General features: G+C 47.4%; 1 protein-coding gene across 1 annotated transcript in view; it reads left to right on the top strand.

Moving 5' to 3' along the window:
* IPO9 (importin 9) overlaps positions 1 to 26,504 on the top strand; it is a 194,319-nt gene that overhangs the window by 138,307 nt on the left and 29,508 nt on the right. Inside the window, exons 16-19 of the mRNA XM_065403806.1 lie at positions 3,137 to 3,285; positions 9,995 to 10,123; positions 11,637 to 11,912; positions 13,258 to 13,424. Coding sequence (XP_065259878.1) covers positions 3,137 to 3,285; positions 9,995 to 10,123; positions 11,637 to 11,912; positions 13,258 to 13,424 — 721 coding nt within the window. The remainder of the gene's footprint in view (positions 1 to 3,136; positions 3,286 to 9,994; positions 10,124 to 11,636; positions 11,913 to 13,257; positions 13,425 to 26,504) is intronic.

The following is a 26,504-nucleotide window of genomic DNA, read 5'->3' as shown; positions in this document are numbered from 1 at the left end:
ACTTCCAGTTCTCCCTGCTTGTTTCCCAGGCTTCTTGCATTTGTGTATAGGCACTTAAGATAACTCGCTGATTGTCCTGCTTTCTCAGTATGAGGCAGGAGTCCTTCCCTCTTGCACTCTCCTGCTCGCGCTTCCTCCCGGTATTCCACTTCCCCACTTACCTCAGGGCTTTGGTCTCCTTCCCCCCGGTGAACCTAGTTTAAAGCCCTCCTCACTAAGCTAGCCACCCTGCTTGCGAAGATGCTCTTCCCTGTCTTCGTTAGGTGGAGCCCATCTCTGCCTAGCAATCCTCCTTCTTGGAACACCATCCCATGGTCAAAGAATCCAAAGCCTTCTCTCCGACACCACCTGCGTAGGCATTCGTTGACTTCCACGATTTGACAGTCTCTACCTGGGCCTTTTCCTTCCACGGGAGGATGGACGAGAACACCACTTGCGCCTCAAACTCCTTTATCCTTCTTCCCAGTGCCACGTAGTCTGCAGTGATCCGCTCAAGGTCATTCTTGGCAGTATCATTGGTGCCCACGTGGAGAAGCAGGAAGGGGTAGCGATCCAAGGGCTTGATGAGTCTCGGCAGTCTCTCCATCACATCGTGAATCCTAGCTCCTGGCAAGCAGAACACTTCTCGGTTTTCCCGGTTGGGACGACAGATAGATGACTCCCTGAGGAGGGAGTCCCTGACCACCACCACCCACCTTCTTCTCTTGGGAGTGGTGGTCGTGAAACCCCCATCCCTAGCACAGTGCATCTCATGCTTTCCAATCAGTGGAGTCTCCTGCTCCCTTCCCTCAGATGTATCATCTAGTCCATGCTCCGCATTAGTATCTATGGAGAGAACATGAAAACTGTTGCTCAACTATATCTGCGTTGCTGGTACATGGATGCTCCTCTTTCTTCTTCTGGAGATCACATGCTGCCAAATTTCTTCACTGTCTTTCTGTCCCCGCTGCGCAGCCTGCTCTGATTCTTCAGAATGTTGTGCCCGTAGAAGCATATTCTGATGTCTGTCCAGGAAATCTTCATTTTCTCTTATGCAACACAGGGTTGATACTTGTTTCTCCAGACCTTGAACCTTCTCTTCCAATATGGAGACCAGCTTGCACTTTGTACAGACAAAGTCACTTCTATCCTGTGGAAGAAAGACAAACATGGCACATCCTGTGCAGGTCACAACAGCTGATCGCTCACCATCCATATTAACTTCCTTCTAAGAACTTCCTCAGGTGTTCCAGCAACTCCTCACAGGAGCCTGCAAGTTGAAAGCCTCCATGGGCTCTCCCCAGGCAAACTCCCCATCAAACTCCCTCTGTTAGCCGTTCCTCTGGTTCGCAGCTGACTGCCTCTTTATAACAGTCAGGCCCACTCAAGGCCCACCTGTAACAAAGCACTCCCAATTCACACTTTTCAAACAATCAAGTACACGGTGAAACTGACAAACTGTCCCCACAACAGACACTCAGATACTCACCGACACAGCCCCCCTAATGCAGCACTTAGTGTCCCTCCTAGGTTTGGACCTAGGATCTTTTTAACATCTAATGCAGCGTTTCACAAACTGGGGTCCATGGGTCCCGCTTATCAGCTCCTCCCTAGGTCGTAGGGAGATGTCCCAGATGGGTCTGGTTTGGCTTGGAACCAGATTTGGGAACCATGGACAGCACTGCAGACGTCTCTTTCTCAATGGGAATAGGTTTTAGGACTCAAGAAGGCCTCTTGTGATCATGCTCAGTACTGGAGCCATGAGCTGCCTGTTCCAAGGCACCCACTTGAAGGGCTCACTGCATCAGGAAGGCAGAGTCCTAGACCCAGAGCAAGGTATGTATCTCTGTGATGTGGAGGTAGAGAAACTGAGCAGCAGGATGCATTCTTTTATGTAATTTTGCCAGACATGCATTTAACTTAGCAAAGACATAACAAGATCCAGTAGATGGAAGCTGAAGCTAGACAAATTCAGACTGAAAATAAGCACACAGTTGTTTCAGGGAGGGTGATTATTAGAACAACCTTCCTAGGGACATAGTGGATTTTCCACCTCATGGAATCTTCAAATTGAGATTGGATGACAAAGTTATGGACTTGATGAAGGAATCACTGAATTAAATTATATGGCCTATGTTATACAGGAGGTCAAACTAGATCTCGATCAGCCCTTCTGACCTTAAAGTCTATGAATTTACGTCTCTAGCTCTTATGGTTGCAACAAAAATGTTTTAAAATATGAACTTTGTAATGCAGTAATGCCAGCCTGAGTCTCCAAACACCCTTAATCAGTATAACTGTATAAGAGAAGTTTAACTTGTCATTAGGTTTGATGGCTATATGTAAACTTCAACTACCTTATTGTAGAATATCTTAACAAAAACATCAATTTGTTCTGCTTATTTATTGTTGATATTGGGTAGCTATCCACTGAGGTAACTGAGTGCTGGTAGAGTTGTTTGGGTTGCCTGAATGAGGAATTCAAATGCACCACCACCAAATTTTAAATTAACTCTGTCCTTTTCTGAAAGGAATCCCCTTCCAAATACTGAAGGCCTAAACTGCTTCCTGTATATCAAAAACCATAACAGTTTTCCATATATTTCTAGGTGCCAAAGCTAGGGTTCCCTACCCAGGTGTCAAAACTTCCAGCTTTCCCCTGACAATTTCTGTGGTGCAGTTAAACTTTGTCACTGCAAAATGCTGCCCCAGACTGAAGGCTGCAAGTTTGTGGATGGCATAAAATTAAGTTTAATACTAAAAATCATTTGTATTAAACGTACTTACTGCACTGGTCTGGGGGGCAATGAAGGGCAAAGGGGTGAGGGTGAAATGCTGCATTATTCCCAGTTCCCTGTTGTATCAGATTTGTTGTGCAGCATGGTACTTGGTTCCTTGGCTACAGACACAAATATACTGAAAGTCTATCTTCATGCACAGAATTGTTTAGTAAATGCCATATAGCCATACAGAAACTGATTGACTTTTCTTCCAATTACTTCTAGTTGCTTACTGAGGCTGAAAGTAAACTGGATGCTCCAGTAAAGACTGTTCGTGTAACCTCCTGTCATAAAATTTGCAGCTTACCTTATTGAAATGAAAACTTTAGACCAATACTCATTAGTTTGTCTTAGTAACTGGTGCTTTCTCACTCTAGATCCTGTTGTTGCCTCTCTCGCACAAGATATCTTTAAGGAGCTAGCACAGATAGAAGCCTGCCAAGGTCCAATGCAGATGAGACTAATCCCAACTCTCGTCAGCATCATGCAGGCTCCTGCTGATAAGATTCCAGCAGGGCTTTGTGCAGTAAGTACTATGGCAAAAGATGGTTTAACTGCAGGTTGGGTTCTTGCTGCAGCTAATAAAAGCATTGGCATTATGCCATTCCATCAACCTGTTTTGGTATGAAAAGAGCAAGAACGGATGCTCATAAACTACTATTGAGCGATGTCTTTAGTGACTGAGATCTTTCTGTGGGGAAAGAAATCTCCAGGTTTGGAAGAAATGCACATCATAGTCTTTTATCTCTCAGTTGTCTGTCAGTCTTCTTCCAGTCTTTACAAAGTGTCTTTAGCTCTTTCTTACCATTTGAAATAGTGCAACCTATGGAAGTAAGTTTTCTCACAATAGGGCATTCTCCAGTAATGCACATTACATGTCATAGACATGGTACATGCACAGATTGTTAGAACTCAAGCTGTACGTATCCTCTCATGTGAGTTTGCACCTTTCTGTACACAATGAAACACCACACATGTAACTGTATATATGTAAAATATATAGGATCATGCTTTATATTGAGATTCCATTTATAAAGCATTAATACATGATTAAAATATTTATAATATCCATCAGAGAGGAGTATATATTATACCTAGTTATAAGCACATCAGTAGAAGGTGGGTTTTATGTCATTATAACTGTCTGTTATGAGTAAGGCTGCATGTCTGTCATGGAGGTCACGGAAGTCACTGATTCTGTGACTTTCCATGACTTCAGCAGCAGCCGATGCGGCTGGCTCCGGGGCTGCCCAAGCAGATCAGGCAGCCCCTGGGGCATTTTGGGTGTGGGTGTGGGTTCAAGGCTGAGGTGGGGGGTTGAGGTGCAGGATGGCGCTTACCTCGTGGGAGGCTCCCCAGAAGCAGATGGCATGTGCCTGCAGCTCCTAGCCAGGGGGCTCTGCGTGCTGCTCCTGCCCACAGGTGCCACCCCCACAGCTCCCATTGGCTGTGGTTCCCAGCCAATGGGAGCTGTGGAGCCGGAGCACGTGGTGGGTACAGCGCACAGAGCTCCCCTGGCCTTCCCTCCCCCTAAGAGCTGCAGGGACATGTGGAGGTGGGTAGGGAGCCTGCCAGCTCCACCAACCCTCCCCCACAGTACAAGTGGGGATCCTGGTCCATGCGCTGCTGCCCAACCCTTCTCTCCCCCCCCCCCCCCCCAGCACCAGCGGGGATCCCGGGCTGCACTCCCGGACTGCCCCCGCAGAGCACCCGCGTCACACCCATCCCCCCGGCCAAAGTTTTAGTTAGGGATATAGTACAAGTCATGGGCTATGTCAACACTACGAAATTAGGTCGATTTTATAGAAGTCAATTTTTAGAAATCGATTTTATATAGTCGATTGCGTATGTCCCCACTAAGCGCATTAAGTCGACGGAGTGCGTCCTCACTACCGTGGCTAGCATTGACTTACAGAGCGGTGCACTGTAGGTAGCTATCCCACAGTTCCCGCTGCCCATTGGAATTCTGGGTTAAGTTCCCAATGCCCGATGGGGCAAAAACATTGTCGCAGGTGGTTTTGGGTACATGTCATCAGTCGCCCCTCCCTCCGTGAAAGCAACGGCAGACAATCGTTTCGCACCTTTTTTCCTGGGTTACCTGTGCAGACGCCATACCCCGGCAAGCATGGAGCCTGCTCAACTCCCCATCAGCACTGCTTTTGTGAGCATTGTAAACACCTCGCGCATTATCCTGGAGTATATGCAGAACCAGGCTAAGAGGAGGATTTTGATGAGGACATGGACACAGACATTCCTGAAAGGATGGGCTGTGGCAATTGGGACATCATGGCAGCAGTGGGGCTGGTTGATACAGTGGAATGCCAATTCTGGGCCAGGCAAACAAGAACAGACTGGTGGGACCGCATAGTGTTGTAGGTATGGAATGATTCACAGTGGCTGCGAAACTTTTGCATATGTAAGGCCACTTTTCCGGAACTCTGTGAGTTGCTTTCCCCCACCCTGAAGCGCAGGAATACTAAGATGAGAGCTGCCCTGACAATTGAGAAGCGAGTGGCGATAGCCCTGTGGAAGCTTGCAACGCCTGACTGCTACTGGTCAGTCGGGAATCAATTTGGAGTGGGCAAGTCTACTGTGGGGGCTGCTGTGATGCAAGTAGCCAATGCAATCATTGATGTTCTGTTATCAAGGGTAGTGACTTTGGGAAATGTGCAGGTCATACTGGATGGCTTTGCTGCAGTGGGGTTCCCTAACTGTGGTGGGGCGATAGACAGAACGCATATCCCCATCTTGGCACCGGACCGCCTTGCCAACCAGTATGTGAACCGCAAGGGGTACTTCTCAATGGCACTGCAAGCACTGGTGGATCACAAGGGACGTTTCACCGACATCAATGTGGAATGGCCTGGAAAGGTGCATGACGCTCGCATCTTTAGGAACTCTGGGCTGTTCGAGCAGCTGCAAGAAGGGACTTACTTCCCAGACCAGAAAATTACCATTGGGGATGTTGAAATGCCAATAGTTATCCTTGGGGACCCAGCCTACCACTTGCTCATGAAGCCTTCACAGGCAGCCTGGACAGTAGTAAAGAGCAGTTCAACTATAGGCTGAGCAAGTGCAGAATGGTGGTAGAATGTGCCTTTGGACGTTTAAAAGCTCGCTGGCGCTGTTTGCTGAGTAGGTCCGACCTCAGCGCAACCAACATTCCCATTGTTATTGCTGCTTGCTGTGTGCTCCATAATATCTGTGAGAGTAAGGGGGAGACGTTTATGGCGGGGTGGGAGGTTGAGGCAAATCGCCTGGCATCCGATTTTGAGCAGCCAGACACCAGGGCGATTAGAAGAGCACAGCAAGGCACGCTGTGCATCAGAGAGGCTTTGAAAACCAGTTTCATGACAGGCCAGGCTTCGGTGTGACAGTTGTGTGTGTTTCTCCTTGATGCAAACCCGCCCCCCTTTGTTGATTTTAATTCCCTGTAAGCCAACCACGCTCCCCACTTTGAAATAAAGTAACTATTGTTTTGAAACCATGCATTCTTTCTTTATTAATTAAAAAAAAAAAAAGAGATAACTGACAAGGTAGCCCTGGTGGGGTGGTGGAGAAGGGAAGGACAAGGCGACATTGTTTGTTGTAACCATACTGAAAATCAAACTGTTTGAATGACAGCCTTCTGTTGCTTGGGCCATCCTGGAGTGGAGTGGCTGGGTGCCCAGAGCCTCCACCCCTGCATTCTTGGGCATCTGGGTGAGGTGGATATGGAACTTGGGGAGGAGGGTAGGCGGTTATACAGTGGATGCAGTGGTGGTCTGTGCTCTTGTTGGCTTTCCTGCAACTCCAACAGACGCTTCATCATGTCTGTTTGCTCCCCCATTAGCCTCAGCATCGCGTCCTGCCTCCGCTCTTCGCGCTCACTTAATTCTTTGCTGTCCTCTGCCACTGAATGCCTCCATGCATTAAGCTGTGCCCTATCAGTGCAGGAGGACTGCATGAGCTTGGAAAACATGTCATTGCGAGTGCTTTTTTTTCGCCTTCTAATCTGCGATAACCTCAGGAATTGAGATGGTAGGGCGAGCGTAGAAACATTTGCACCTGGGGAGTGATAAAAAGGGAGAGTAACATTTAAGATGATATATTTCTGAAAACAAAAGGAAGACTCTTTCACAGTGAATCAAGCAATTCACAGCAGACAGCACATGTGCTTTAGGTACAAGGTCGCATTTTGCCTTTTATATTGAGCGCCTGCCAGTATGGTAACACATCACACATGGCTGGGCAACAGAATTCGGTTTCCAGGCAGCCATAGTAAGCTTTTTGGTACGCAGGGTTGGCTGCTTATGCCTTCATAACGTGGGAATGTTTTCAAACTGCAGCGCCCTCCTTTCCCAGAGCAAGCAATGGGTTGGGTTTCACATTTAAAAGGAGGGGCTGCGGTTTTCGGGTGGATGTGCAGCACCCCCTACCCCACCGTGTGGCTATTCTCTGGGATGATCACTTTTAGCCAAGCGCAAACAGCCCATCATGAACGAGGTCCTTTTACTGTTCCCTTACAAAAATTCCCCTATTTCAACCAGGTGACCATGAATCATATCACTCTACTGAGGCTAACACAGACAAATATAGACCGAATGTTGCTTGAATGCGACCAAAACCCAGGACCCTTCGCTGCCATGCTTTGTGCTGCAATGATTCCAGAATACTTGCTACTGGCTTGGAGTGGTAAAGTGTCCTACCGTGGAGGATGAAATAAGGCAGCCCTCCCCAGAAACCTTCTGCAAAGGCTTTCAGAGTACCTCCAGGAGAGCTTCATGGAGATGTCCCTGGAGGATTCCCGCTCCATCCCCAGACATGTGAACAGACCTTTCCAGTAGCTGTACTGGCCGCGAATGCATCCCAGTTCTTCAGGGCAAATCAAACATTAAACACTATTGCTTTTAAACCCTGTACTGTAGTTACAAATGTGCACTCACCAGAGGTGCCGTCTCTGGCTTCAGGGTCGGGGATCCCACCTTGGGAGGGTATTAGCTCCAGGGTGATGAAAAGGTCCTGGCTGCCGGGGAGAACGGATTCACCACTTTCCTGCTGCGCATTCTCCTCCTCTTCCTCTTCCTCTTCCTCATCTGCAAAATTCTCCCCCCTTGCAGGTGTCCAGGGACAGTGGTGGGTTAGTGGTAGGGTCCCCCCCTAGAATGCCATGCCAACTGATCATAGAAGCGGCACCTATGGGGCTCTGACCCGGAGCGACCGTTTGCCTCCTTTGTCTTTTGGTAGGCTTGCCTGAGCTCCTTAACTTTAACACGGCACTGTTGTGTGTCCCTGTTGTAGCCTCTGTCCAACATGTCCTGTGAGATTTTGGCAAATATATTTGCATTTCTTCTTTTTGATCGGAGTTCGGCCTGCACAGATGCTTCTCCTCATACAGCAATCAGATCCAGTGTCTACCTTTCGGTCCATGCTGGAGCTCGTTTGCGATTCTGGGGGGACTGCATGGTCACCAGTGCCGCTGAGTTCGCCACGCTGACCAAACAGGAAATGAAATTCAAAAGTTCCTGGGGCTTTTCCTGTGTACCTGGCTAGTGCATCGGAGTTCAAAGTGCTGTCCAGAGCGGTCACAATGGAGCACTCTGGGATAGCTCCCGGAGGCCAATACCGTTGATTTGCGTCCACACTACCCCAAATTCGACCCAGCAACGTCGATTTTAGCGCTACTCCCCTCGTCAGGGAGGAGTACAGAAGTCTATTTTAAGAGCCCTTTAGGTCGACGGAACAGGGTTGGTTGTGTGGACACAGTCGTTAAATTGACCTAATGCAGCTAAATTCGACCTAACCCTGTAGTGTAGACCAGGCCATGGACAGGTCACAGGCCGTCAGTTTTCATTTACTGCCTGTGACCTGTCCATGACTTTTACTAAAAATACCCATAACTAAAACGTAGCCTTAGTTATGATCAGTCTATTGACCTGTCTTATTCTGACAATTGATTAACCCTAACATGCACCCCTTTTAAAATCAAATGGAATGATATAAAGTGTGATCATAGAGATAAATGTACATATGCACTGTCACACTTGCCACTATTGAACTAAAATTTGAATTAACTGGTAAGGGGAGTCAGTTGTTCTGCACTAACTGCCAGTGCAGGGGCATTTGTGGATAGTGTCACATGTGATTTGAATAGATACAAATGGAATGGCTACATGCATATTTTTCATATTGCTCAGCCCAGCCTTTTGAGAACCTGCTTGCATGTTGAGAAGCACTTTTTAAAATAAGTGATTTTTGTTGAATCCCCTTTTGAGCTTTCTGCCGGTTGAGGAAGGCTATCTTGCTGAAGACCCCTACTCTTACATTTTAAGGGTGCATAGTTGATAAGAGGAAGAGATATTCAGTCCTCCTGCAGTATTTATAAACGTCCTTTCTGGTTTGCCCTTGATTCCTTTAGGTGAATCAGATTAACTGAAATGTTTCACCACAAAAGCCTTTTTAAAATAACTTCAGGTGCATCTTTATACCAGCAGAACAGCATGTTGTCAAGGGTGACTGTGAAAGTACCTTTGCTATTGGCTACCTGCTATCTTCAAACCTCCCTGGTGGTAGTTTTTCTGAGACATGTTACAGAGGTAAAAGCTAAAAAATCTGCTTTGTTTTCTTACAAAGTGCAATCCATCCCATGAAGCCTTGTGAAATGGGAGTGATCAGAGCCACTTGGACACACACAACTGATGCTAAAAAGCTTCCTTATTTGGAAAAGGGGGGTTAAAAACTACCTGCTGCTGAACATTGGCCTTTACCTGCTACCGAAATAATGTGTTTCCTTTACAGGGAAAGAGCTGCTGCTGAATGCTCCATCTGTTGTCATTCAGCTGCCTGCTCCATATCTATCAAGTGCTGGTGACTGGCAGCAGGGGTTTGACATGGGTTAGGGGTAGAAATGAGGCTCTGTTCTTAGGAAATCATCCTTATAAGACTCCTGTTCAATCTGCAGTGTGTGTGATGGGTGACATCTCCTGCACTCACTAGTAACCAAAGCATTTCTGCAACTTTTAAAAAGGAGCCCGCTTTGAAGAAAACAAAATCAATCCCCCTCCCCCCCCTCCCCCCGTCCCTGTGTGAGCGAGGCAGCACAGGAGAATCTGCATTGTCACTGTTGTGTGCCCTCCCCCATTACCAGGTAGGCCTTCACATCTTACCCTGCCCTTCCAGGCTTTGTGAAAATGCTGAGTTACAGTGCTGGGACTGCTGTTTAAAAGAGCTTCTATTTGTGTGCTTTCCCCTTTCAGACTTCTATTGATATATTAACCACTGTTGTGAGGAATACGAAACCTCCTCTTTCCCAGCTCTTGATCTGCCAAGCATTCCCTGCGGTGGCTCAGTGCAGCCTGCACACGGATGACAATGCTACCATGCAGGTAACGTCTATAGGGAAGGGGAAGGGACTGCAGGGTCATGTCAGTCAAAAGCATTGGATGACACAAGTCAGTCACTTGTCGTGCTTTATCTAGTCTTTAAGGGATCATTTTGCCTTTTGGGGGCTCAGTCTGACCCCACCAGCAGCCACACTGGCGGTTTGCCAGAAGCCTGAGTGCCATTCCTATCTTTTATAAATAATTGTTGCTATCCTCATTTTGGTGTCTGTGTTGAGTTTTGCTGATCCTTCTTTTAACTGGCAGGTCAGGACCAGTCTTGGTCTTTTCTCTTTAGGACTCTGGAGCGTGCCAGGAACATGTCCCTTTTTTCCCTTGTAATTAACCTGCCTGGCAGAGGCTTTCTGTCAAAGCAGCCTCAGCATGGGGAGCCCAGGCCTTGCTTCAAAGTAGACAAGTCTCCACTGTTAATTCGAGTGGGGGAAAACAGGAGGCAGGGGGAAAATCAGATTTGATCCCAATTCTCCTCTTGCCCCAGTTGGCAGCATTTATCAAAGGAAAGTGGCTAAAGAAGCAGGGGGAGTGAAAATGCTCAGGGCAGGCGTCACTGCTTGCTATTGGTCCCTGATTTCCTCAGAACACCTAACTCTCTCTGAGTAGTGGTTGCTTTTCTGCTGCTCCCCCCGTCCTGGCCAGTTCCTGCCTCACCATATTTTCTTCCTTTTCCCCTCCACCAAACTCCCAGAGCCTTTGCAGGTGAGTAGGAAAGGGACACCAGCACCTTTTGTCCTCTATCTACCAGTAGCCACTGCTGCTGCCTGATGAGGTCATCAGAGCAGCTCTAAGCAAGGAATTGGGACTTTCAAGGTTATAGGAAGCAAGGCCTTCTGACCCTTTCAACTCCTGAAACATGTTTGTGAATAGACCAAGGTGGGTCAGTTACTCACCCTGACCTTCAAACAGAGAAAAGCAACTTCGTGGTTCCAACTTCCGTTTCTCACGTGGGTGTGGCCCATGAAAACAGGTCCCACTGAGCAGTGCTCCAGCGAGAATAAGGTGAATACGGTGTGCTGGATTGCTGCACTGCAGTCTTTTTTGAAATAGAGAGCTTTACTGTAGAAATCTGGGTCATGTTTGTCCCTCATGCTGCCCTGGACTGTAGCTGTTCAGAATCTCTTGGAATGTATCTGCATACTAGATTAATGAAACAGAATTGCAGATACTCGCACTCCAGGTCTTCTGAGCACTGGGTCTCTCACAACTTCCACCATTTTACCCATCACACACATCTTGTCTACTTTCAGAGTAGCAGCCGTGTTAGTCTGTATCCGCAAAAAGAACAGGGAGTACTTGTGGCACCTCTAAGTTAGTCTCTAAGGTGCCACAAGTACTCCTGTTCTTTTTATCTTGTCTACTAATTCTTTCTTCCTGTTTAAAGTGCTTTGTGCTGTGGTGAAATGGGTATTCTCTTTGGTTACTTGGGGGGTGCCCACAACATATACAGTTGATTTTGAGAGTCTGACGGTTCTAACACAGTAATTCTCTCTCTTGTATTCAGAATGGTGGTGAGTGTCTGCGTGCGTACGTCTCAGTAGCACTAGAACAGATTGCACAATGGCATGATGAGCAAGGCCACAATGGGCTGTGGTATGTCATGCAGGTGGTGAGTCAACTCCTGGATCCACGGACCTCAGAGTTCACAGCTGCTTTTGTGGGCAGACTAGTCTCCACACTGATTTCGAAAGCAGGAAGTGAGCTGGGAGAGAACCTGGACCAGATTCTGAGAGCAATCCTTAGCAAAATGCAACAAGCAGAGACACTCAGTGTAATGCAGGTGAGCAGGCTGGGAGGCCCACTGGAAGCAATGGTTCTAAGTGTCAGGAAGAGAAACACTGCCTGTCACTGGAAGTACAAGTTTACATTACATGCCTGTGTATCCACTACCTATGCAATTGCAGATTCTAGGTATGCTACAAAAATGGTTATCCTGTGGACATAGTTCCTGCCTTGAGGGATCAGAGGAATATGAATTTAAAGCCTTTCATCACGCATGTTGTTAGCCATCTCCTGACTTTGGCACTTCCTACTGAAATTTCAGTTGAGGTGTACTTGAGAGCTAGGAATATCACTTAGTCTCTTCTAGAAGTTGAGTGGTGTTTTCTTAGAGAACAGTAAATAGGCAAATATCAAGCAGAAGTAGAGAGATGATGTTACCACTATATAACACAGTAGTGAAGCCATTACTGGAATACTATGTCTTGTTTTATTTGTTATACAGAATAATGCTGGTAAACTGGGGCTTATTCAAATATATTTTAATGCAGCCAAATGCAAGGTCACCTAAGAAAAAAGAATGTAGGTCCCAGCTGCATTCTAATAAACAGAAACAGAGGCTATTTTAAAAACGTAGATTCCTGCTTTTCTTATTAAAGTTTAAGAATATTATTCATTTTTAACTGCTTGGTCTTTGAGTCAGAACCTTGGAAAGCTACACCGTGTAACCAAAAACTGAAAGTTTTAGGAAGGTGAGCAGTGCGGTTACTAAGCCAGGTGGTTCATCTCCACTGGAGAAGTGCTATTGGGTTGGGTTTCATGAGAAGGGGGAATGGGGATAGTCTTGTGGTGAAGGCACTGGGCTAGGACTTGGGAGATAGGCTCTGTGTATGTCTGTGGGCAAGTGACTTAATGTCTGTGCCTCAACTGGAAAGGGGGTAAGAGCCTTTCTCCCACTCTCTCTTTCTTGTCTGTTTAGGTTGGAAGCTCTTCAGGGCAGGGACTGTCTCTGTCTATATGTACAGCATCCAGCACAATGGTGCCCTGATCTTTATTGCATCTTCTAGGTGCTACCATGATCTAAATTATTATTTTTTCTGGTGGAGAGCCCAGTGCCACCTCTGCTGGTTTAGTCATTTTTGTCCTTGCTTTAGGAGGGGTTGTGGGTTTCAGATGCAGGTGAGAAGTTTAACTTGTTCTGTCTCGTTCTGTGGGCTAAATAAGGTGGAAATCACTCACTCCTTGTCTAATTCACTTGCTTTCTTGGCTAGTGGACAGGCTTGCAGGGATCTGTATGCCTTTTAGTGTTAGCAAACGCATGAAGCCTCCAGGGGTTTGGTAAAGAGAAAACACTTAATTGTTGGGTTATTACATATGTACAGCTAGTTTTCCTTTTTTTTTTGTAGTCCTTGATCATGGTATTTGCTCACCTGGTTCACTCCCAGCTGGAGCCCTTGTTAGAGTTCCTGAGTAGTCTCCCTGGGCCAACTGGCAAGCCTGCTTTGGAATTTGTAATGGCTGAATGGATGAGTCGGCAGCATTTGTTCTATGGACAATATGAAGGCAAAGTCAGGTAAGATAGTCCATAAGCCAAATGCTTGCACTACCTCTGCAGCATTCTAGCTGCTTGCCCCGTTATATTTTGTAGCTAGGTGCATGGGGTGGTGGGGTAAATTGTAAGGCACCTGGAACAAAAACCAACTCTGCTCCAATACTGGACTGAAATCTCTTCCTCCTTTGCTGTCAGACTGTACTAAATGGCAGCTCTGTATATGGAGAGGGAGGGAAAGGATTGCAGAACTGGAAACTGTCTGGGTTTTTTTTCCTTTTACTGCCTAATCTTTTTTGTGTGAGAGCAGATGCCCAGCTGACTATAGAATGTACTTGAAAGAATGCATAAGGAAGGAGTTGGGAGAGATTTAAAATGCGAGAACTGGTGAGCACAGCTCATAGAAGATTATCATTTATATTTATTGTTTCAAAGAACTGTAAAAGGTAATTGTTCAGGGTTTCTCAAAAGATGTTGGGTATCTTCACAATGGTGTAATAGAATCCAGATAATCAGTAGGGACAAGAGGAAAATCAACTGAAATATGATACCCTGTCCAGTCTCTACACCGGTTTTCCCAGTGGAAGCTGGGTTTTAGGGCTTTGATACAGCATCCAAGAATTTGAAGTGTGTTCTCAGCTTAGATTTAAGTTGTGCTACAGCTGATCTCTTTGCATTATACAGGAGGGTTAAACCTAACAGTCACCAGACTATTAAACTTCTTCTTCTTCAAGTGCTTGCTCATGTCGATTCCGTTGAATAAGGAAAAGTTATTTATTTACTTGTTCCTATAATATAAGAACTAGGGGGCACCAAATGAAATTAATGGGCAGCAGGTTTAAAACAAATAAAAGGAAGTTCTTCTTCACACAGCACACAGTCAACCTGTGGAACTCCTTGCCTGAGGAAGTTGTGAAGGCTAGGACTATAACAGGGTTTAAAAGAAAACTAGATAAATTCATGGAGGTTAAGTCCATGAATGGCTATTAGCCAAGATGGGTAAGGAATGGTGTCCCTAACCTCTGTTTGTCAGAGGGTGGAGATGGATGGCAGGAGAGAGATCACTTGATCATTACCTGTTAAGTTCACTCCCTCTGGGACACCTGGCATTGGTCACTGTCGGTAGACAGGATACTGGGCTGGATGGACCTTTGGTCTGACCCAGTATGGCCGTTCTTATGTTTATGTTCTCATTCTAGGTGTGTGTGTGTGTGTGTGTGTGTGTGTGTGTGTGTGTGTGTGTGTGTGTGTGTGTGTGTGTGTGTGTGTGTGTGTGTGTGTGTGTGTGCCCCCACGTGCAGTTGTCAGAGACTTTTGCCTTAGCGGTATCTGTAGGGTCGGCTGTGGTGCCCCCTTGAGTGCTGCGCTCGTGTGTCGGTATATTAGACACCACCAACTGTATGCCCTCTCAGTTCCTTCGTACTGCTCGTGATGGTTGGAGCACTTTGTCTTGCAGATCACAAGAGCATTAACAGTTCTTTACAGCCTTTGTTATCTTCTTTGTACATAGTTTGTAGGTATTTAGTTAGCCATTAAGTTAAGTGTTAGGTTAGTTGGTAGTTAGAGTCCTGGCTGGGACTTTGTCCTGGAGCGGGGCATGCCCTGCTCTCCTGGCTTCAAACCATGTTCGACATGCAGCAGGCCGTGCCTATCAGTGACCCCCATGACAGCTGCTTGAAGTGTTTGGGGGACTCGCATAGAAAGAATAAGTGTCAAATCTGTAAAATCTTTCAACCTAGAACCTAAAAGGAGTGTGATATCTGTCTGGGGAACCTCCTCATGGAGGCTGTGCTTCGTCCTGCATCAGAGCCCTCCCACTCGGACTCCAAGCCGAGCACTTCAGCTTTGGTGCCGAGTGCTCCACCCGGCACCGTTCCCCCTTGCTGGTGCCTAAGAAGCAGCAAAAGAAGAGCGTCCCCTTCCCCCCCCCCCCACCCCCCCACCCCCGGCACTGGAAGGAAAAGGGGCCTTGGGCAAAGGACCAATGTCAGGCCATGTGCCCACCTGTGGGCTTCATGGGGGTACCGTGGAGATCAGACACCCCCCAGCCCAACCAGGGATCTGACTGTGCAGAGTTGCAGGGGATCCCGGTCACAGTTCGCCATGTCCCAGGTCGCCTTCACCCAGATAGTCTCCCAGACCTCGTCCCGCCAGGGCGGGGCTGCTCTTTGTCATGGCACTGATCCCCTTGACCCCGGTACCATTCATCGGGCAGACGTCGTTCCTCACTCTCGCCTTGCCGGTCACCGACCAAAGTCAGTTGGCAAACTCAGGCCTCAGCTGCTCCGCCCTGGTTGCCAGAAGGGCAGTGGTCCGAGTTGGACCAGGATTTCATCCCCTCTCCAAGACTGCCGTGACACCCGTAGCGACCACGTGGCAGCAGGGACAGTGGCCCGCTCAATGGCCAGGTTGGAACCCGTGGGGCATGCCAGTAATGACAGTCCCATGTTCCCACCAGCCCTTCCTGGCCACCTCGGACAAATCGACCCCGGCACCACCAGCACCGGAGTCGGAGCACAGGGTTGACACACCACGGGGGCGGAGCATCAAACCCCAGTGCCTAATGAGCCGTCCCTGGAGAGCAAGGGGGAATCTGCTCCTCCACAGGTGGTGCAGTTGTCGTCGTCCCCAGATGAATCAGTGGCGGGTCCTTCCCAAAGGGGCAGTCCCCACAGTGACTTCAAGGAGCACCAGGCCCTCCTTAAAAGAGTGGCTGCTAATTTGAACCTACAGATTGAGGCGGTCGCAGAGGAGTCTGACAAACTCTTGAATGTGATATCCTCTGCCACCCCGGCCTGGGTAGCGCTGCCTGTCCACCCAAGAGTCCTTAAAATTACCAAATCATTGTGGCAACCTCCCTTTTCCATTCCGCTGACTTCTTAGAAGACGGCACTGCGATGGTGTGGGGAGCCCTCCAAGTGGCCTGGGACACTACTGACTCAGCGGCCAGGGTGGTCGCCTCTGTGGTGGCCATGAGGCGCAGCTCCTGGCAGTCCTCCGGCTTGTCCCAACAGATGCAGGCCAGTATTCAGGACCTTCAGTTTGAGGGAGCGGGGCTCTTCTTGGAGTTCACGGACTCAAGGCTCCACAGTCTGAAAGACTCCCAAGCCACCCTTCGCTCCTTGGGCCTTCACAATCCTCAGCAGGCCAGGAAGCCGTTCCGTCCTCCACCCCTGCAGTCTAGGTCCTGGGGAACTTCTTGATCGGGTTCCTGCAGGAGAAAGGACAGAGACAAGGGGTCTATGCGATGACACCCATCGTCTTCCCGCCCGTCTGCTCAGCCTGACCCTTCCAGGAACCAAGGGGGCCAGAAGCAGTCATTTTGAGGGTACACTCGAGGACAACGCCCCAGTCACTTCACTGGATCCACCCTCCCTCTTTTTCCTCGACCACTTCTGTCCCTTCCAATCAGCCTGATCTTGGCTAACCGTGGACCATTGGGTGCTCGACACAATTTCTTCGGGCTACACGCTGCAATTTGTGGCCAACCCTCCCTCCCACCCCCTTTCCCCATCCCTCTTCAGAGATCCTTCTCATGAGCAACTGCTTGTCCAGGAGGTCGAAAACCTCCTTCGCCTGGGAGCAGTGGAAGAGGCCCTTTGGGATATGAAGGGAAAAGGGTTCTACTCCTGCTACTTCCTAATCCCGAAAGCAAAAGGGGGCCTCAGATCCATCTTGGACCTGTGTCGTCTCAAGAAATTTCTCAAGAAGTTGAAGTTTTGCATGGTCTCCCTGGCCTCCATGATCCCCTCTCTGGATCCAGGAGACTGGTACGCTGCCCTCAACTTGAAGGACACCTATTTCCTTATTTCCATTTTCCCAGGGCACAGGCGCTTCCTTCGTTTTATGCTGGGCCAGTGCCATTTCCAATTCACAGCACTACCCTTTGGTGTCTTGTCAGCCCCGAGAGTGTTCACAAATTGCATAGCACCAGTGGTCGCTTACCTCCAGCGTCAGGGCGTTCAAATTTACCCGTACCTCGACAACTGGTTAATGAAGGGTAGGAATAAAAAAGGCTAAAATAGAGAGAGAACAAGTTAAAAATTACTCGGACAAATTAGATGTCTTCAAGTCACCAGGGCCTGATGAAATGCATTCTAGAATACTCAAGGAGTTGACTGAGGAGATCTCTGAACCATTAGCGATTATCTTTGAGAAGTCATGGAAGACGGGAGAGATTCCAGAAGACTGGAAAAGGGCAAATATAGTGCCCATCTATAAAAAGGGAAATAAGGACAACCCAGGAAATTACAGACCAGTCAGCTTAATTTCTGTACCCGGAAAGATAATGGAGAAAATAATTAAGCAATCAATTTGCAAGCATCTAGAAGATAAGGTGATAAGTAACCGTCAGCATGGATTTGTCAAGAACAAATCCTGTCAAACCAACCTGATACCCTGTCAAAAAAAGCTAACAAGCCGGGGGGGGGGGGGAGGTGTAGATGTGGTATATCTTGACTTTACTTAAGCTTTTGATAATATCTCGCATGACCTTCTCATAAACAAACTAGGGAAATGCAGTCTAGACGGTGCTTCTATAAGGTGGGTAAAACTGGTTGGAAAACCGTTCCCAGGGAGTAGTTATCAGTGTTTCACAGTCATGCTGAAAGGGCATAATGAGTGGGGGGATCAATTCTGGGTCTGGTTCTGTTCAATATCTTCATCAATGATTTAGGTAATGTCATAGAGAGTACACTTATAAAGTTTGCAGATGATATCAAGCTGGGAGGGGTTGCAAGTGCTTTGGGGGATAGGATTAAAATTCAAAATGATCTGGACAAACTGTAGAAATGGTCTGAAGTAAATAGGATGAAATTTAGTAAGGACAAATGCAAAGTACTCCATTTAGGAAGGAACAATCAGTTGCACACATACAAAATGGGAAATGACTGCCTAGGAAGGAGTACTGTGGAAATGGATCTGGGGGTCATAGTGGATCACAAGCTAAATATGAGTCAACAGTGTAACACTGTTGCAAAAAAAAGCGAACATCATTCTGGGATGTATTAGCAGGAGTATTGTAAGCAAGATACGAGAAGTAATTCTTCTTCTCTAATCCACGCTGATTAGGCCTCAACTGGAGTATTGTGTCCAGTTCTGGGCGCCATATTTCAGGAAGGATTGGAGAGAGTCCAGAGAAGAGCAACAAAAATGATTAAAGGTCTAGAAAACATGACCTATGAGGGAAGATTGAAAAAACTGGGTTTGTTTAGTCTGGAAAAGAGAAGACTGAGAGGGGACATAAGTTTTCAAGTACACACAAGGTTATTACAAGGAGGAGGAAGAAAAATTGTTTTTCTTAACCTACTATCGTACAAGAAGCAATGGGCTTAAATTGCAGCAAGGGAGGTTTAGGTTGGACATTAGGAAAAACTTCCTAACTGTCAGGTTGGTTAAGCACTGGAATAAATTGCCTAGGGAGGTTGTGGAATCTCCATCATTGGAGATTTTTAAGAGCAGGTTAGACAAATACCTGTCAGGAATGGTCTAGATAATTAGTCCTGCCACGAGTGCAGAGGGCTGGACTAGATGACCTCTCGAGGTCCCTTCCAGTTCTATGATCCCAGGATCAGGTACAGAGGCATCTCGATCTGGTCTGTTCCTCCTGTCGTGACCTGGGACTGTTAATAAACATGACAAAGTCAACTTTATCCCCAGTGCAGCACATAGAATTAATTGGAATGTTCCTAGACTCTACTCGTGCCAAAGCCTTCCTCCCTGAGGCTCAGTTCCAAGCCATGGCGGATTTAATCGCGTACATGCAAGCCCACCCTCCCAATATCGCTCACATGGGCCTGCGATTATTGGGACACATGGTGGCCTGCACTTACATGGTCCAGCACGCACGAGTCCGCCTCAGCTCCCTGCAGACGTGGTTGGCATTGGTCTACATCCCCAACAGCCACAGCATGGACTGAGTGGTCCGGATTCTGGACTGTGGACTGTTGTCACTCACCTTGTGGCAGGATCCTACATCGGTGTTGGCAGAAGTCCCCTTTGCAGCTCCTTCCCCATCGGTAACACTCATCTCCGATGCATCGGAGCTGGGGTGGGGAGCCCATCTGGTCATTGGTCAGCATGCAAGGTTGTTGGTCCAGTCCCAATCAATTCCTCCATATCAATGTCAGGGAGCTCAGAGTGATTCACCTGGCCTGCCAAGCCTTCCTACCTCGCATAGTAAGCAAAGTGGTCCAGGTCCTAATGGACAACACAGCAACTATGTTCTATATCAACAAGCAGGGCGGGGCCAGATCATCTTCCCTTTGCCAGGAAACCTTCAGGCTCTGGGACCTCCATCTCGTAGCCGCTCACCTTTCTGGGGTCAAGAACGCTTTGGCAGATAGCCTCAGCAGGACCTTCTCATCTCGCCACAAGTGGTTCCTCCATCTGGAAGTGGTCAGCTTCCACTTCTGCAAGTGGGGAATTCCCCAGGTGGACCTGTTTGTGTCCGGACAGAACAGGAAATGCCACATTTTCTGCTCGATTCGGGGGATCGACAGGGACTCCCTGTTGGATGCCTTTCTGCTCCCAGGGTCGGAGGCTGTTTTACGCCTTCCCCCCAGTTCCATTAATTCAGAGTTCTCATGAAGATCAAGCAGGACAGAGCGAAGGACTGGTTCAGCACACTGCTGGACTTCTCGGTGGCCGCTCCATTACAGCTGCCGCTCCGACTGGACCTGCTGTCCCAAAACCACAGCAGTCTGCATCCGAACCTGGAGGCGCTGCACCTGACAGCTTGGCTGCTGCATCGTTGAATGCGCAGAAATGGCAGTGCTCGGTCAATGCCCAACAGGTACTGTTGGGCAGTAGAAAGCACTCTACCAGAGCGACCTACCTGGCCAAATGGAAGTGGTTCGCCTGCTGGACCTCGGATAAAGGCATTTGGCCTGAGCAAGCATCACTTCAGTTAATCCTGGACTACCTTCTGCATCTCAAGGCCTGTCCCTTTCATCTATTAAGGACCACTTAACAGCTAACTCGGCCTTCCATCCACTGCTCAAGGGTAGGTCAGTTTTCGCCCAGGACATAAAAGTCAGGTTCCTCGAGGGCCTCAAGCGCCTTTACCCGCACATCAAGGACCCCGTTCCTCCATGGGACCTGAATCTGGTGCTGTTGTGGCTCATTGGTCCCCTTTTTGAGCCTCTGGCTTTCTGCTCTCTCCTTTTCCTGTCCTGTTCCTGGTCGCAGTAACATCTGCCCGCCGGGTCTCCAAGATGAGGGCGCTCACCATGGAACTGCCCTATGCGGTCTTTTACAAAGACAAAGTCCAGATGAGGCCACATCCGGCCTTCCTGCCCAAGGTGGTCTCTCAGTTTCATAAGAGCCAGGACATTTTCTTACCTGTCTTTTTTCCAAAGCCGCATAAGTTGGAGGAGGGAGCATAGGCTGCATTCCCTAAATGTCTGGAGGGCGTTAGCCTTCTACATTGAAAGGACCAACCCATTCCACAAGTTAATGGAATTGTTCGTCGCAGTGGCCAACAGGATGAAAGGTCGCCCAGTGTCTGCTCAAAGACTTTCTTCTTGGATCACCACCTGCATTCGCTACTGCTATGATCAGGCAAAGGTGTAACCCCCGGCAATTGTAACAGAGCACTCGACCAGGGTGCAGGTCTCTTTGGCAGCCTTTCTCACCCAAGTGCCTATCCAGGACATCTGTAGAGCGGCCACCTGGTTGTCTGTCCATACGTTCACATCCCACTACCCACTTACCCAGCAGGCTCGGGACAATGCTGACTTCGGTAGAGCAGTACTACAAGCTGCCAAACTCTGAACTTCAAGCCCACCTCCAAGGATACTGCTTGTGAGTCACCTAAAATGGAATCGACATGAGCAAGCACTTGAAGAAAAACCGGTTACCTACCTTTTGTAACTGTTGTTCTTTGAGATGTGTTGCTCATATCCATTACATTACCCACTCTCTTACCCCTCTGTCGGAGTTCTGGCAAGAAGGAAATGAGAGGGTGTTGGGTCGTCGGCTCCTAATATACTACCGCATGAGCGCGGCACTCAAGGGGGCACCACAGCCAACCCTATGGATACCGCTACGGCAAAAGTCTCCAACAACTGTGCATGTGGACACGCACAAACCTAGGATGGAATGGACATGAGCAACACATCCTGAATAACAACAGTTACAAAAGGTAGGTGACCGTTTTTTCCTTCCTGGTAAGTTCAGTGCACTAAAGTTATGGGGCAAACTGGCAACCATTAAAATAACCAAGAAAATTATGCTGTCCAAAATGGAAGCACACAAATGAATAACTAGATTAGGAGGCAGTTTGGCATAGTGAATGGTGCACTGGGTCAGAAGACCTAGATTCTGTTCTCAGTTCTGTCATTGACCTGCTGTGACCTTGGAAAAGTTACTTCATTTCTCTAGATTGCGGTTTACCCTTCCATTCTTTGTTTTGTCTGTTTAGATTGTAAAATCATTGGGCAGGGACTGTTTCCCACTGTGTGTATGTATGGTGCTTAGCACAATGGAGCCCCAATCTCAGTTATTTACTGAAGTGCTCACAATGTGCTAGGTGCTTTCTGAATTCTCAAGGACAGTCCCTGCTTAGTGAGACATATAATCCAAGGATAAAGTAGACAGAGGTTAGGAAAGGATACAAGAACAATAAGAAAATTATATGCAATTTACATGCAAGTCAATTCAATTCACTATAAACATCATGGTGGAAGTGGTTCTTTTAGAGGGACTTAAACAAGGACAGGAGAGGCTGAGGGTGTGATGGGTTGGATCACAGAAACCCCCTTGGGGCTGCCAACTGATGTGCCAAGACTACTTCTGCCCCTGCTTTCCTGCCCTGGCAGCTTGGGACTTCAGTGCCCTGCCTTGGTTGAGCTAGACCTGCCAGCCTGCTGCAAACCCAGACCCAGGTCTGAACCACGTCCCCTAACAGCTGTAGGCTTAATTGAAAGCAGCTTAAGCTGTAGGCTTAATTGAAAGCAACTGTCTAGAACACTCAGATGCCTAGCTCCCAATGGGGTCCAAACCCCAAATAAATCAGTTTTACCCTGTATAAGGCGTAATACCCCCCCCCCCCCCGGTATTAATACATACTCTGGGTTAATTGATAAGTAAAAAGTTATTTTATTAAATACAAAAAGTAGGATTTAAGTGGTTCCAAGTGGTAACAGACAGAACAAAGTAAATTACTAAACAAAGTAAAATAAAACACGCAAGTCTAAACCTAATACAGTAAGAAAACTGAATACAGATAAAACCTCACCCTCAAATGTTTCAATAAGCTTCTGTCACAGACTGGACACCTTCCTAGTCTGGGCACAATCCTTTCCCCTGCTACAGCCCTTGTTCCCACTCAGGTGGTAGCTAGGGGATTTCTCATAATGGCCGCCCAATTTATTCTGTTCCACCCACTTATATATCTTTTGCAAAAGGCAGGAATCCTTTGTCCCTCTGGGTTCCCACCCCTCCTTCTCAATGGAAATGCACCAGGTTAAAGATGGATTCCAGTTCGGGTGACATGACCACATATCACTGTAAGACTTCATTACCCACTTGCTAGCACACACATATACAAGAAGACTTCCAAGTAAAACAGCAATCTACAGTCAATTGTCCTGGTTAATGGGAGCCATTAAGATTCCAAACCACCATTAATGGCCCACACTTTGCATAACTACAGTAGGACCTCAGAGTTATATTTCATATTTTTCGTTTCAGATACAAGAGTGATACATTTATACAAATAGGATGACCACACTCAGTAGATTATAAGCTTTGTAATGATACCTTACAAGAGACCTTTTGCATGAAGCATATTTTAGTTACATTATATTCACACTCATCAGCATACTTTCATAAAATCATATAGAATGCAACGTCACAAAGGGAACTGGGCTTGTTTAGTCTGCAGAAGAGAAGAGTGAGGGGAGATTTGATAGTAGCCTTCAACTCCTTGAAAGGGGGTTCCAAAGAGGATGGAGCTTGGCTGTTCTCAGTGGTGGCAGATGACAGAACAAGGAGCAGTGGTCTCAAGTTGCCGTTGGGGAGGTCTAGGTTGGATATCAGGAAAAACTATTTCACTAGGAGGGTGGTGAAGCACTGGAATGGGTTACGTAGGGAGGTGGTGGAATCTCTATCCTTAGAGGTTTTTAAGGCCCAGCTTGACAAAGCCCTGGCTGGGATGATTTAGTTGGGGTTGGTCATGCTTTGAGCAGGGGGTTGGATTAGGTGATCTCCTGAGGTCTTTTCCAACCCTAATCTTCTTTGATAGGATAGGAGCTTTGTGGATGAGTCCAGGGAGAGCCTACCATGCTGAGGGAGCTGTGTGGAAGATTTGTAGGTGGTTATGTAAGAATCTGCCGGACAAGGCTGGGAGCATTGGTAAAGCAGAGAGAAGGGGAGCAACATGAACCTTGATTAGGGAAAGGCAGAGTTGAGCTTTGAGGGGGATGGTAAGTTTAAATTTGAGATTTGTGGATGAGGAGCCAGTAAAGGGGTTTTGAAGGAGTCACCGCTTTCGCAAGACTATGATAAATTTTGTACAAAGTATGCCTTGTGAGGTGTCATTTGAAAACTCATCTACTGAGCATTATTGTCCTGGTAAAATGTGTGTAGCAACATTGTATGTAAAGTTATAAGATTTTACTGTACGACATTGCTGAGACATGCTCCAAGTTTAGAAAAGCATCCCAAACCAGTTTCCTCGGAAACAAAAGGTTAGCCAGCACCTCAGCCAGGTGTCAACACAATCAAGTGTACTATTACCGGGTTGAGTGGCCATTCTTTGGCAGGAAGAAGGATGTGAGCGAGACATTTACCTCTTGGCAGACAGAGGGCATTGCTACACTTGCAGATGTAGAGCTCTGTCAGTTAAACCCGCCTTCGTAGAGCGCAGTAGGGAAAGCGCTGCAGTCTGTCCACACTGACAGCTTCAAGCGCACTGGCATGGCCACATTTGCGGCACTTGCAGCCGCATTGGGAGTGGTGCATTATGGGCAGCAATCCCAGATGCAAGTGACTGCAACGTGCTTTTCAAATCAGGGGGTGGGGTGGAGTGTGACAGGGAATGTGTTGTGTGTATGTGGGGGGGGAGAGAGTGGGGTTTTGGGGTGCTGAGTGTTTCAGCATGCTGTCTTGTAAGTTCAGACCCTCCCCCCCCCCCCCCCCCCGCCTCTCTCTCACTCACTCAAAGCAAACAGTAAATGTTTGCTTTTTCTCTGAGCTGATAAGCAGCCGGCTTCTCCGAAACGGAGCTTTGAAAGGGCATTTCTGCATTCCTGTAGCCGATTTCACAACAATGACGAGAGTGGCCACTTGACTTAAGGGGATTATGGGACATTTCCAGAGGCTGATCACAGCGCAGTAACACAACACCTCGTTCACACTGGCGCCATGGCGCTCCAGCAGGGGCACAGCAAACGTTATTCCACTCGCTGAGGTGGAATACCAGCAGCGCTGTAGCCGTGGAGTCAGAGCACTCTACGTGCCTTGCCAGTGTGGACAGGGAGTGAGCTAGGGCACCCAGGGCTGTTTTAGTGCGCTGTAACTCGCAAGTGTAGCCAAGGCCAGACTTGCTATCGCCTGAACCCCAGTTGGAAATGATTCTCGAAGAAGAAGAATGCTATAAGAAGGGAGAACAGAGGACACAAATCACCTCTCTCTCCTCACGGCATCAATAACGTTTGAAAGACAAAGGAAGCATCATTGAACTGGTGGAGTGGCCCTGACTGAAGGAGTTGAGCCAGTAAAACCATGGTGGTAAGAAAATCTTTGCTTTGAATTCATTTAGCTTGCTAAGTTAGGTATTAGTTTGCATTTTACCTTTTATTTCTTTGTAAGCAATTCTGACTTTTATGCCTCATTACTAGTAATCATTTAAAATCTATCTTTCTGTAGTTAATAAACTTGTTTTATTATCTACCTAAGCCAGTGAGTTTGGACTGAAATGTTTGGAACCCTCCATTTGAGATAACAAGATTTCTGCATATCATTTTCTATATATGAAATGATGGACTTGCTGGGAGCTTGTACTGCACAGAAGGAAAGAGCTGGGCAGTGCAAGATGCACATTTCTGGGGACAAGCCCAGGACTGAGAATTTGCTGGCTTTGCTCTGAAATATAATTCAGGAGTGGCTGGCTAGAAGCACTCATATATTCAGCTAGGAGTGATTTTGCATGTTGGAGGTTGTGTGAGAGCAGACCAGGAGTGGTTGTTCTCACAGTAAAGCAGTGTAAAAGGCACCCCAGGTTGGAGAGTTGAGGGGACACAGGTGTCCATCAGTCCAGATTGTACCCTGGGGAATGTCACAGTGACATGATCAGATTGATGGTCATAGAAGATGTCTTTGGCTGCATTTCATTTGGATTTAAGAGGAACAAAGCATTAATTTGGAGTCCAGAGAGGAGGATGAAATAGTAGTCAAGGGAGAGATACAAGGGGCTGAATATGAGAGTTGGCTGTAGAGATAAAAAGGATGGATCTTGGCAACAATGAGGAGGTAGAATCAACAGTTTGGATATGGTCAGGATATGTTGGGCAAAAAATCAAAATAACTTTGAGATTGGAAACCTTAGGTAGAATTGATAGTGATGAAGAAGGAGAGGAGTGGAGAGAGTTTGGGAGGGAAGAGCAGTTCTGTCTTGGCCATCTGCAATTTAAGATAACAAGAAAACCCAAAGGAGATGTTGGGAGAAAAGCAGAGATTTGTGGGATTAGCTGGAAGAGATAGGTCAGTGGTAGAGGAATAGCTTTGCAAGTCATCTGCATAGAAATGATAGCTGAAGCCTTGTGAGCTGATGATCACCCAGTGGAAAGTGCGAAAAGCAAAGAAAGGGCCAAGGACAGAGCCCTCGGAGTGAGAGGGGTGAGGAGGATCCACCAAAAGAGAGAGAGAAGAAACTGTAACAGAGATAGGAGGAAAAACCAGGAGGAGACAATGGGTAAAACTTTCAAAAGCACCTAGGTCACATTTTTAAAAAGCCTGAGGCACTTAGGAGCAAGAGTCCCATTGCTTTCAATAAGTTTTAGACTCTTTAAGTACTCAGTTTCTTTTGAAAACAGGATTTAGGCTCAGAAGTTGCTTACGTGCTTCTGAAAAATTTACCCAGTGTCTCAAAACCCCAGCAAG

This window comes from Emys orbicularis, chromosome 4, assembly GCF_028017835.1.
Source record: "Emys orbicularis isolate rEmyOrb1 chromosome 4, rEmyOrb1.hap1, whole genome shotgun sequence".
NCBI classification, from domain to species: Eukaryota; Metazoa; Chordata; order Testudines; family Emydidae; genus Emys; species Emys orbicularis.
This window is presented reverse-complemented; position numbering and strand designations above follow the sequence as displayed.